This window comes from Nicotiana tabacum, chromosome 8 (genome assembly GCF_000715075.1).
Source record: "Nicotiana tabacum cultivar K326 chromosome 8, ASM71507v2, whole genome shotgun sequence".
Classification (NCBI taxonomy): domain Eukaryota; kingdom Viridiplantae; phylum Streptophyta; class Magnoliopsida; order Solanales; family Solanaceae; genus Nicotiana; species Nicotiana tabacum.
The window spans coordinates 204104546-204117136 of NC_134087.1; the positions used below are offsets into that span (position 1 = coordinate 204104546).

At 35.1% G+C, this 12591-nt stretch overlaps 1 protein-coding gene across 1 annotated transcript; it reads right to left on the bottom strand.

Moving 5' to 3' along the window:
* Positions 1 to 7162: 7162 nt before the first annotated feature.
* LOC107803705 (auxin-responsive protein IAA16) lies at positions 7163 to 11488 on the bottom strand. Its single transcript, XM_016627473.2, has 5 exons — positions 10774 to 11488; positions 9705 to 9934; positions 8728 to 8869; positions 7818 to 7879; positions 7163 to 7507 (listed from the first exon to the last, which is right to left on the bottom strand). The coding sequence occupies exons 1-5, from the start codon at positions 11175 to 11177 to the stop codon at positions 7473 to 7475; spliced, it is 873 nt and encodes a 290-aa protein (XP_016482959.1). The 5' UTR covers positions 11178 to 11488; the 3' UTR covers positions 7163 to 7472.
* Positions 11489 to 12591: the final 1103 nt, after the last annotated feature.

Genomic DNA, 12591 nt, shown 5'->3' on the forward strand with positions numbered 1-12591 from the left:
CGACCAACTATGATCGGTTTTTTTATTTAAAATAAATTAAAATTAATATTCAGAAAATCGACCGAAATCGGTCAGTCATTTTAAAATACCAACCAATTTTGGTCAGTAATTTTATTTTTTTAATAAAACCGACCGAAATCGGACGGTTATTTTTACGAAAAAATGCAATTAAAAAGTATAAATAAAATAAAATAAAAAAGTCTTAAATCAAAATATACCAATGGTCTAGTGGTAGAATAGTATACAGACCCCAGTTCGATTCCCAGATGGTGTATTTTTTAATTTCATAATTAAAATATCGACCAGCTTCGATCGATTTTTTTGACAAATTTTTTCTTTTTTGGTCGTTTGTGAAATTTTATTAACCAACCGACCGACTTTGATCGGTTAACCTACCGACTATACTATTACCGACCGCCACGAATCGATCGGTTTTCAGTCATTTTTGCCAATTACCGATCAACATCGGTCGATTTTTTTCCTTTCTGTTAACCATCGGTCGATTGACCCATAATCATATTGTACTGTGATCAATTTATGTAAGCTTAAAGATGTGAATGTTGTAAGCTCCCCTTTCACCTACTTTAGCTTGGACTAATATATTATGCACTTGTTATTATTTTTACATAAGTTGGTGTTAGCTATAATCAGAGGCGGAGCCAGAATTTCAAGCTTATAAGTTCGTAATTCTAATCTTTTAATCTACTAGGTTCTAAATTAATAATTTATACATATTCAATGGATTTTTTAAGATAAATACAGGGTTCGAACCAAAGCTACTGGGTTCGGCCGAACCCAGTATCTACCCTCTAGCTCCGCCCCTGGCTATTATGGCTTAAGCTCCAACGTTTTTTGTGGAGTTTCAAAGAGTTTGGAAGGTGTAACTTCCTCTTTTCTGAATGGACTAATTAATTAGTGATGTTGAGGTCCACTATGTTTCGTTTGTCTGTCGTTAATATATTGTAAATAATTGATAAAATGTTATCTTAGTGCTTGTTTATTAAATAATACAATGCCATATATTGTATAAAAAATTGCAATCTAGGCCTCGTTCAATGAATTAATCAAGTGCTTATAAGTGAAATAAAGTTCAAATACACTAAAAGATAGACAGTTAGTGATTAGAACTTGATGTTGTCGAGCGAAAAAGCAAAAATAAATTAAATTAATAAATTTATCTACTTCTCTTGCTACACAACTTATGTTTCTTTTAGTTATTACTTATTGGATGCATAGATATATTATTAAAAAAATTTAGAACCGGAAAAATTAAGTGTCATGTGAAATTTAGCTAAGCAAATCTTGAACGACGATAAATCATGCAACAAAAGAGAACATTTAACGTGGTTCGGTCAACAGACCTACGTCCACATCGGAGATGAGCAATCCACTATAATAAAAAGAGAGTACAAAACATCGAGAGAAAAACCTCACGAAGACGCAAACACAAGTGACATACTAAACACATGTAAAGTTCTCCCCCTAAACATGACTCTCAAACCCCATGTGGCTATATTGTGGATGCTATTGAATGAGAAGGACGGATCTTCAATTTATAGAACTTCAAACCTTTTCCTATAAGAAAAGGGACTAGCCAAATATGGAAGAATTATATTTTCCTTCTAGGAAAAGAAAAACTCAATTATGGTAAATATGTTGTCCTTTCCTTCATGAGATAGGAAAACCAATTATGGTAAGAAAATTTGGACAAACACCTAACCAAAAAATCATATTAGGCATTGTTGGATATGTTACTCTCTCTTGTTTACTTTAAGTGATTTTTTGGCTCTTTTCACACATATTAATGAATTCACCTTTTAGCATTAATTAATAATGAAATTGACTATATTAACCTTAATTTGCTTATGGAAAATATAACAAACTACTCCTAGACTCTTTTCTCCAAGGACAAATTTAGAAAGAAAAAGTTAATTCCTTCTTGATGAAAAACAAATATTATGGATCACAAAAAAAAAGGTCAAAAAATCATTTAAAGTGGACCGAATGGAGTAATTAGTACTAATTAACATTTGACATCGAACAAGAATGTTCAATTTCTGTTAAAATTGGACCTTCTTTTGTTTAATAAGAACTCTATCTTTTTAAATGACTTGTTAAAAAGGTGGTTTTAGTTAAGCACCAAAATTGAATCTAATAATCGTTTCAAATTAAAATATATATATAGACGTCTATCCGTTTCATTTTACATAGTGAAATTTGATACGCGTGAAGATTAATTATCAAAATATTTAGATCATTTTTTTATTGACTATAAGAAGAAAAGAAACATAATTCTCCACAAATTAAATTATATTAATTAGTTTATATCCCAAACACGTCACCCTACGCCCACCCCATTTGACATGAATACAGAAGTCTATCCACAACATTTGCATGCAACTTTGAAGTTATAATATTATTTATTTATTTTTGTATATAGTCATTGATTGGACTTGGGATTTGGTGGAATCATGTGGGAGCATATTATAATAGTTTGGATGTTATAACCAAAAATGAAGAAATAGTTTAGTGCATTATTAATTCTAAGAACCTTAGGGATTTTTAGATCTCATATGCAACTATATAAGCAAGTGTTGCTTTATTTTTTCCTCGATGTTCGGTATTTGCATTAAGATCCATGACTAATTTGGACTCACACTGCATAAGGCCTATCAAAAGGGTAAGCGCTTCTAACCACAATTTTTTTTTTATTATCAGGACGCAAACCCGAGAACTATAATTAAGGATGAAAGGATCATATCCATCTTTTATGTCCGATTTTGAATATTAGGATTCCGATTAATCTGAATTTGCACTATGTACGAACTATCAAAAGGGTAAGTCGTTCTGACCAGAGTTTTTTTATTTATCAGGGCTCAAACCCGAGACCGCTATTAAGGATGGAAGGAACATATTTAACTATTAGTTTAAATATTGATAGACATTAAATATTTTCTTTAGTAGCCATGGAATCGAAGATTTATATTTCCTCCTGCATTGACAGAAAAATAAAGAATTACTTAAAATGTTTTAATTAAGTCCAAGAAAGGCCAAGAAAATGGAATCTTGGAAATCACAAAGAAAGTTCTGATTCACGTGTTAAGATGCTACATAGCTAGCTTGATCCACACCTGGTTTTACTTGGAAAATATTGAAAGACATTTTGAAAAATAAAGAAATGAAAACCTTAAGATAAAATATGATCCCACTTTTGACTAAAATGAAGACCTTGAGAAAAATAAAGTAATGTGATCGTCTCCAACATAGGAAAAATTATCCTATGATCATTCTTAAAAACCAACATCCCCAGTAATCTAAAGATCAAATTCTTAATATGATAATGTTTATTCATAATCCTTTAATTATTTTATGACTAATATATACCTGCTATAAGCGTCTTTGTCACTATTTTTTTTATAATGGTAATATTCGGATCAGTTTCTATGCATCTTGATCGATTGTTTCTCTTGGTTACTCGATCGCTAGTTTTCACTATTACCGTATACTGAGTAATTTTGCCAACCAAGGTAAGTCTCTGAGTAAATTGATCAAACATTTATCAAAGAACGTCCTGAGAAATATTCATCTCTAGTCAGCAACTCTATCAACAAGTATTTAAAAAAATCTAGCACATTTGGTGAAATAATTAAAATTATCTAGTTTCGAAAAGATTCAACCTCTTGACCATTTTCAAGGTATATACGTGTATATATACAGTATTTCGGTCGAAGTTTACGGCCCCTCACCCATACACATGGGTCCGCCTCTGAAACTAAGCAACGGTAAAAGTTGTCCTCGTGTGACTAGGATATCACGGGTTCAAGCCCCTTATGGTCTAGTCTTTCTTCCGTTCCCACGCACAGCGAAAACTTAGTATATCGGGTTGATTTTTTCTTTTAATATATATGCTAAGCAAATGTTTCACTAGAAAGGCTGCCATATTCTATAAGGGCACCCCGGTGCATGAAGCATCTCGTATTTACGTAGGGTCCGGGAAGAACCGTACCTCAAGGGATGTGATTAAGTTACCTTACCCTGATGCAAATATCAGCGGCTAATTCTACGGCTCGAATATGGTCTACCATATTCCATAACAAGAAATATTCAGTAACATATGTACAGATGTACTGACCTCAGGAGTGATGGTAGCAAAAGAAGCAAGTTGCTGTTCTTTTGGATGGTCTATTTCTAGTTTTATTCAGCAGGTGGGATTATATTTAGTAGTTTAAACTTTAAAATGGTATCAATGTACCAAGAAGGAAATTTCCCTATACGAACTTTTATTTATATAATAGAATCTGTTGTAGCTTTGCTTTTGCAACTCACTAAAGCTGATCATTGTAATAGAGTTATTAGCCAACTTGCTTGGGAAAACTCAGCATTCATGCAGCTCACAAAAGTCCGAGTTAAGTTGTAGTAGTTGAAGCATCTTGTTGTCTCACACGTTTTTCTAATATGACGGTTGTGTCCGACAAACTTGTATGCACCTCGACCAATTCAGTGGCAGATTCATAGCACTTGTGAGCACCCACAAGTGTCCATGTAAATCCGCCACATGAAAATAGCACGGGCTAGTCAGTTTTCGGATTGATAATTAAAAAATAGCCAGCGTTTATACAGTTATTGAAAAATAGCCACTATTTTGCTGCAACACGTAAAGTTCCAGCATAATATACTGGAGATTGGTGCACCTGCGTATGAACTCTTGTCCTCGCATACATGTATGGAAGGAAGAGAATTATTAGAACTCTTGTCCGCCCCTCTCTTTATCCTCTGTAGCTTAACTTTCTTATGGTTCATTTTTTAATGAGCCCTAAGTCTTGCGTAAAGAATTATTGTTGCAGCTTTATGATGAGAGATATCGAATAAAAATTTGGAATCGGACCAAGACAGCACACTAAAAGTCAAATTGTGCCCCCAAATCGGCTAATATTGTAGCTGCCTAAGATTTGAATTTTAGGGTTCTATTCAAAATATGTACACACACACACACACACACACACACACATATATATATATATATATATATATATATATATATATATATATATATATATATATATATATATATATATATATATATATTGCATATGAAACCCCTACCCAAAGGGTAAGTCTGCATTTACTTGCTATCTCTCATCCACCACAAATACATTGTTTTCGTTTGTCTAATCGAAAGATCTATACTAGCTTACTCTTTAATTTAACAGAAGTAAATCCTTTAAGCAGGAAAAAATATGCTTAAAAGTAAAAAAAACTTTTAGTAAAATATATGCGTTCTACCTTGATTGTGTAATTAGCAACAAAACAAAAATACCTTGATTGTATAAAGATTTTCAAAGGGTTTGTAATGGTGTAACGTTATTTCACCTATTGCCTATGTTTCGAGTTAGTTGCTCATATCATTTCACTTACATAGTATTAAATGGTAGCATAAAAAGAAAATATTAGAATCCATCAAATTAATGTGTGTAAAGCTTTTTTACGCATAGGGATTGTCACAGTAAATAAGTCAAGCAAAAGCGTGTATGGATTTTTCTCGAGTATTGGGCTTCTTCAGCAGGCTAAAGATATGGATTTTACTGGGCTGACTTTGAGCTGAGATATTTGGGAGAAATTCAAAAATAGCCAGATTTACAACTGGTCGTTCAAAAATAGCCCAATTTCAAAAATAATCGAAATTTAGCCACTTTTCATGTAAGATAAATCTGAGCGAAAACACTGTTGAAAACCCGGAAAATACGCCAGTATATTATGCTGGAGTTCCAGCATAAGTATACTTGAACTCCAGCATATTATACTGGAGTTCTAGGATAAGTATGCTGGAATTCCAACATAATATGATGGAGTTTCAGCATAAGTACACTAGAACTCCAGTATAATATACCGGAGTTCCAGCAAGTATACCGGTCCAGCATAATATACTGGAGTTTGGAGCACCGGTGCTCCAGTCTCCAGTATATTATACTGGAGCCAGCAAAGTATACCGGTCCAGCATAATATGCTGGAGTTCATACACAGGTGCACCGAACTCCAGTATATTATGCTGGACCGGTCTCTGTTGTAGCAAAATAGTGGCTATTTTTCATTGACTTGGTAAACGCTGGCTATTTTTGAATGACCAGTTCGAAAACTAGCTATACCGTGCTATTTTCACAAGAAATTTGGGAGAAATTCAAAAATAGCCAGATTTACAAGTGGTCATTCAAAAATAGCCACAGTTTCAAAAGTAATCGAAATTTAGCCACTTTTTATGTAAAGATAAATTTGAACGAAAACATTGTTCAAAATCCGAAAAAATACTCCAGTATAATATACTGGAGTTCCAGTATAATATACCGGTCCAGCGTAATCTACTGGAGATTGGAGCATCGGTGCTCCAATATCCAATATATTATACTAGCATTTTCCGCGTGTTGGAATTCCAGCATAATATGCGGGAAGTTCATACACAGGTGCACTGATTTCCAGTATATTATGCTGGAATTTTCCGTGTTGCAGCAAAATAATGGTTATTTTTTAATGACTTTGAAAACTCTAACTATTTTTGAATGAACAGTCCGAAAATTGGCTAGCCCGTGGTATTTTTACGAGAAATTTGAAGTGCTAGAAACCTAGGGTGATTGACAGGAATAGCGCCGTAAGGAGCTGGTCTTAGCCAAATGTCCCCAAAATTGTAAAAAAAATGGCCCCCGAATCCGCATACAATTATTGCTCTTCAACGTTTCTCTATCAGATCGATAGAGTTTATGTTATATTTATTTTACATGACGTGTATTCAATTCCCATTACTCTCAGCATTTGTTACTTCGATGTTAACCTTGAAGATCAAACCACTAATGTCTCCTCAACAACCATCATTCTTCTAAACAAGTGATCAAATGAGAAAAGATTTATCTTATATCCACCCCCATGTAAATGAATTTTTACACAACCAATAAAATTTAACATGTTATACAAGGTTACATGCCTTATTTTTCAGTTTACTAATTTCACTAATAAAGACCTATGTTGCACGGACTTTCCAAAATGTTGTTACACCCGTATCGGATCCTCCAAAAATGCACTACTTTTGAAGGATCCGACACACATCCGGCAATTTTTTCAGAGAGCCCGAGCAACATAGATATAGACAGAGAGGGGAAAAGAGAGGGAGAATAAATTACTTAGAACATTTAAATATCTTATTATTGAAGTTTTGGAGACTCAAGCAGTAAGAATACGGAGATAAATAACATAGCACACCTACAAAGGCTAGGATACTCTTGGATATTATGAATATGTTACCTCAAAATAGTAGTTAATTTCCCAGTACACTAAAATACACTTAAGACAGAGGAACTCAAAATCCTGGTGCCCACCTTCAAATCTAAATTTGGTGTTCTAGTTAACATATATCAGAAAGCTAGACACCAGAATTTCCATTTCTCATTGCTTGTAGAGGATTGAAACGTTTGCAGCGTCTGCAGATTCTAACGATTTTTGCATTTCTCTATGGCTCTTGGAGCTGCAGGAAATGAACATACTGCATGTTATATGTCATACAATATAAGATTCATTCAGATTGTTTAGTTTGGAATATCTTAGTCTATGATGTGCGGACTCTCCAAAATGTTGCCGCAGATCCTCCAAAAATACACTACTTTTGGAGGATCCGACACGCGCCTGGTTACATTTTCAGAGAGTCGAGCACATAGATCTTAGTTGGAAAGTAGTCGATGTACCAGACAAACTCACGTGCATTTTTTGAGATGAAATTGAATTCATGCAAATCACCACTGAAAAGAGATTGTCTAATGTGAGCAAAATGCAATTACCTAAACCATTTGCATCTGAACTCTTCATGATCCTCAGCTTCTTGCAAGACTCTGTGAACATCCTACAAACACCAAAAATGACAAATAGGAATTACGTAGTAAAAACTGGTTATAGGTCAACGACACAGGCTGCTCTAGTAATCCAGATTATAGAGAGGAACCAGAATTATTAGGAATACTAAAGATCTAGTAGTTCAAACACAACAGCATCACAAATGTGACCTAAATAAAAGCACGTGGACATTGAACTTGCATGACTACAAGTAGCATAGTAGCAATATCTGTTGCGTCCTTGATATTATTGTTCAATACTAAGTCAAAATTTGAAGGGGAGCCTTGGAGCAACGGTAAAGTTGTGTCTGACCTATAGATCACGGGTTCGAGTCGTGTAAGCAGCCACTAATGGTTGCATTAGGCTAGGTTATCTACATCACACCCCTTGGGGCGCGGCCCTTCCTCGGATCCTGCGTGAATGCAGGATACTTTGTGTACCGACTAAGTCAACACCTATTCATTGGAGTAGAATCAGTAGATAACCGGCAAGTTGATGGAAATGATAGGATTAGTGATCAATTAAACTCTCTTGGAATATATCTTAAGACTCAAAGAGAATGATTCTGATCTAGCTCATGGCCTGTTAGAAGTAGAAGGCGTCCGGTGGGATCTTCACGGACAGAAAAATATAGGTTAACTTTGATAATAAATTTATGAAGTTTGAGAGGCAAAGTATGAATTGTAGTGTGCACAGGGGTTTATGCACAGGGGTTTACAGTTTTACATCAATCCTCCGTATTTTAGACAGGTTCAAAATCAGATTAATGCATTAGAGTTCTAATGAACTAACCTGTTTGTAAGCTATAAGAAAATTTTCAGGAAACTTTTAGAATTTAAGATTAGATGTCAGACTTACCTCCATGGTACATCACCGACAAGCATCCAATCACCATCCTTGTCTTCGTAAGTAAGAACGTATTCAGATCCGTGTAGAAGATCCACCAATTTGCTTTCGTTTAGTCCATCACTGCTAGAAATGCCTTGAGTTCCACATTGACCTAAATAAATTATAAATAAAGGTCAAAACTAACAGCCCTTAATGCAGAGGAAAAAGAAAACTCATGATAGTAAGATGCAGCGGAATTTGGTTTCTGTATAATACTATTCTTTCGATCAAAACTGCATATAAATGATACCAACAATTTTACTCAGCTATAGATTTCCACTTTTTTAAGCACATTATCTTTCTTTACGCTGCAAAAGAACAGCTTTTTAGGATTTGCAAGCAATTAAAAACATACACATCCCAACCCAAGCGGCATATTTAGCTGCTTTTAAGGGCTTAAATCCTTGATCAAGATAAAGAATATTGAAATTTCAGAGAACTAAAAAGAATATATTTTCAACAACAGAAGGTATCAATTTGTGTTTGAGCTTTTTAAAGTCAGTTCAGTGACAACATATAACAATTAGTCCTCTAAAACAAACAAAGGGCAGCTCGGTGCACTAAGCTCTCGCTATGCGCGGGATCAAGAGAAGGGCCGGACCACAAGGGTCTATCGTACACAGCATTACGCCACATTTCCGCAAAAGGCTATTTCCATGGCTCGAACCCGTGACCTCCTGGTCACATGGAAGCAACTTTACCAGTTACGCTAAGGCTCCCCTTCAACAATTAGTCCTCTAGAAGATGGTAAATTCAGTACAACGAACTATCTGGAAGTACATAACTACATTTATCCAGTCAAAAACTTCTCATCAGACTACCATCACAATTCATTCAAACATTTCATAGTTGAAAAGAACAATCTCACAAAGCGCTCGCCCTCACAGGTAAAAGTCGTAACAAACAAAAACCAATAATTAACATGTAATGCTCTCATAAAACATTACCATCTTTGAAGCAACTGAACATTTTCTCCAATGCTGAAGAAAGAACATTATAGCTGTTGTAGATTGTAAGATCAACCTTCCTCAAGTATGGGGCACCGTCCATACTAACTTTGACATAATGACAACCTGCTAATAGCTTACCATTTGCATCTTCCTCGGTCTTTGGAGGATTATTACTAACCATATTCTTTCTAAAAGATCGAATCGGTGGCCATCCTACTACTTGTGCCCTGACCAGATAATAAAAGAAGCTTCAATTCATTTGTTCTAATTATCTTGCTTCTTAAGGTCAAAACTGAATAGCTAGATACAAATTAGAGCAAAGATTAAGGCCAGCGGCAGGGCGGATTACATGTCAACCAAACAAAGAGAAAAGAGATAACAGTATAACCAATTTATCAGAGATTCAATTAAAGCCATGGCTACTATAAATCACAGGATTACAACAACAACTATGCGTCAAATCCAAGCGAGTTGGAGTCGACTATATGAATACTCACTAACCATGTTGCTCCATGTTAAGCTCATCTAAGACCAATACTAATACCAAACATAAAAATAGAAATAAAAACTACTAGAGGATTGCGATAGCATAAAACTAGTCAAAATTTTCTGATGAATCCTCACAAAGGCATCTCGATGCACTAAGCTCCCGCTATGTAGTGGGATCCGTAGAAGGGCCGAACCACATTGGGTGTGATGTACGCAGCCTTCCCTTGCATTTCTACTAGAGGCTGTTTCCGAAACTTGAACCCTAACTGATCACACGGTGGCAATTTTGGTCACACGGCAACTTTTGCGCCAAGGCTCCCCTTCTATGTTGAATCCTCACAGTACAAAATAAATCATAGGATTCTCCAACAAAAATATTGTGATGCTTAAAAGTTGTACAAGCAAAACAAAAGAAAATTTTGGACACGATCCTAAAAACTATATTCTAATGGATCAACCAAAAACAGTTTCTACACTGAAGATAAGGAAACAATAAGTCTAAGGAGGAAATAAAAGACATACAAAACACTAATCATACTATGCTATATAGTTATAAGGTAAGGTAAAAAAAGATTACTTTGCAGCTGGAGCAACCCCATGACCATTATTACTAGAACTCATAGCCTTTTTCTCTTGAACTGATTTTGGTGATTTTGGAGCAGCCTCTTTCACAGCATTAGAACCAAGAATCTTGCTTCCAACTTTGACACCTTTAGGAGAGTTAATAAAGCCACAATCTTTACCCAAATTAACCTCAGAACCAAAACCCCATGTCTCAGAATTACCATTTATAGTGTCACAAAACACCCTTTTGGCTCCAGAAGGAAAAAATTTCAAATCTTTAACTCCATTGCTATTGTCTCTCTTTGGTGACTCAGAACCAGGTAAACCTAGTCTCAGTTCAGTGGCTTTAAAGTTCAAGTCTTTGCTTTTGTTCTCACTTTCCATTGAAGAAACATGGTTCTCTATTGGTATTGACATAAAAATTCAAGAAATGTTGGCAGTTAGTGAAGTACAGAGCAAGTGAATTATGTTAAAAACAACTAGAGAAAATAATGAGAGTGTTTCTTGATTTATTGATTGTAGAAGGAAAAAAGAGAGGGTTCTTTTGGCTTTTCTGTAGCTTTTTACATAATTTTATACAATGATGGTATGTTTGATTCTCACTTACACGAAAAACAAACACAGTTTCTGTTTCCACTGTAATAGAAAGAGATAGAACTGAAGAGGAATAATGGAATTACAATTGTTGCAAGAAAAGCCGTGAAAAGAGGGACAAAACTTACACAGTTAAAAAAGTGCCTTCTCTTTCTTGCTTTATTTAAACCTTTTTTAATCTCTAGAGTGTCAGTATAGGGTCAACCATAAACCTATTCTCTTAAACATATATACCGACTAAAAAAAAAAATATTACATATTTGTGTAATAATCCCTATTTCAATAGTAAAAGATTATATTATCGTTTAATTCATGACTTCGTAATTATATTGTATACGGGTAAAATTAGGCCTACTCGATTGTGCTACTAGATCGAGATAAGGGAACTGCATCGGGATAGCCTCGTAATGAATCGGACCCGAGCTCGAAACAGGCGTCGAGTCCAAAAATCGAAGTGCATGCCGAGATCGAGGCCAACAGTGACCGATGCTATATATGACAAACTTTGAACGAAGCACAATAATGGAAAAGCGAGATATCCATAACCGATCAGAGATCACGGCAGAAACCTCGAAACATATCAAATCAAGGGCAGTTGTTTGTGCCAATCATGGGATTTACTTCCGTAATTAGAATTGTACCATAATTAGGATTCTTCTACTATATAAAAGGAAGTCCCCATCACTTGTAAGCAGCTTACATTCACGCAGATCAAAGCAATATAATATTCTCTCTTTAATTCTCTTGTTTATCGGTTTGCTATTTTTTAACTGTTCTTGCTCTACTAAGCTTGAGGGTATTCCAACTCGAGGGCTCTGCTCAAACATTGGTTTGCTTTACTTTATTGTCAATTTCTATCACTTATCTTTACGTTTATCAATTGGTATTAGGTGAAATCTCATATTCTTAAAACCACATTATAAGTTTAATTGTTATCAAGTTTTTAGAGTAAACAGTTTGGCGCCCACCGTGGAGCTAAAGATAATAGTGATTGCTAGTATTAATCCTCATAACACACACTGCTTTTACACTTGTTCTCGTAAGTGTCTTTGATTTCAGCAATCAACATGTCAAACTCTCAAGCAGTCACTCACACAGACACCGACCTTGATCTTCATGGTGAGAATGAGCACGTAGTCGCCCCGGAAAACGGAGTACGTCCAATCAATCCCGATGGACCACACGTCGTAGATCCAATCGATGTCAATTTTCGTGTTGCGATTCATAGAAATTTAGG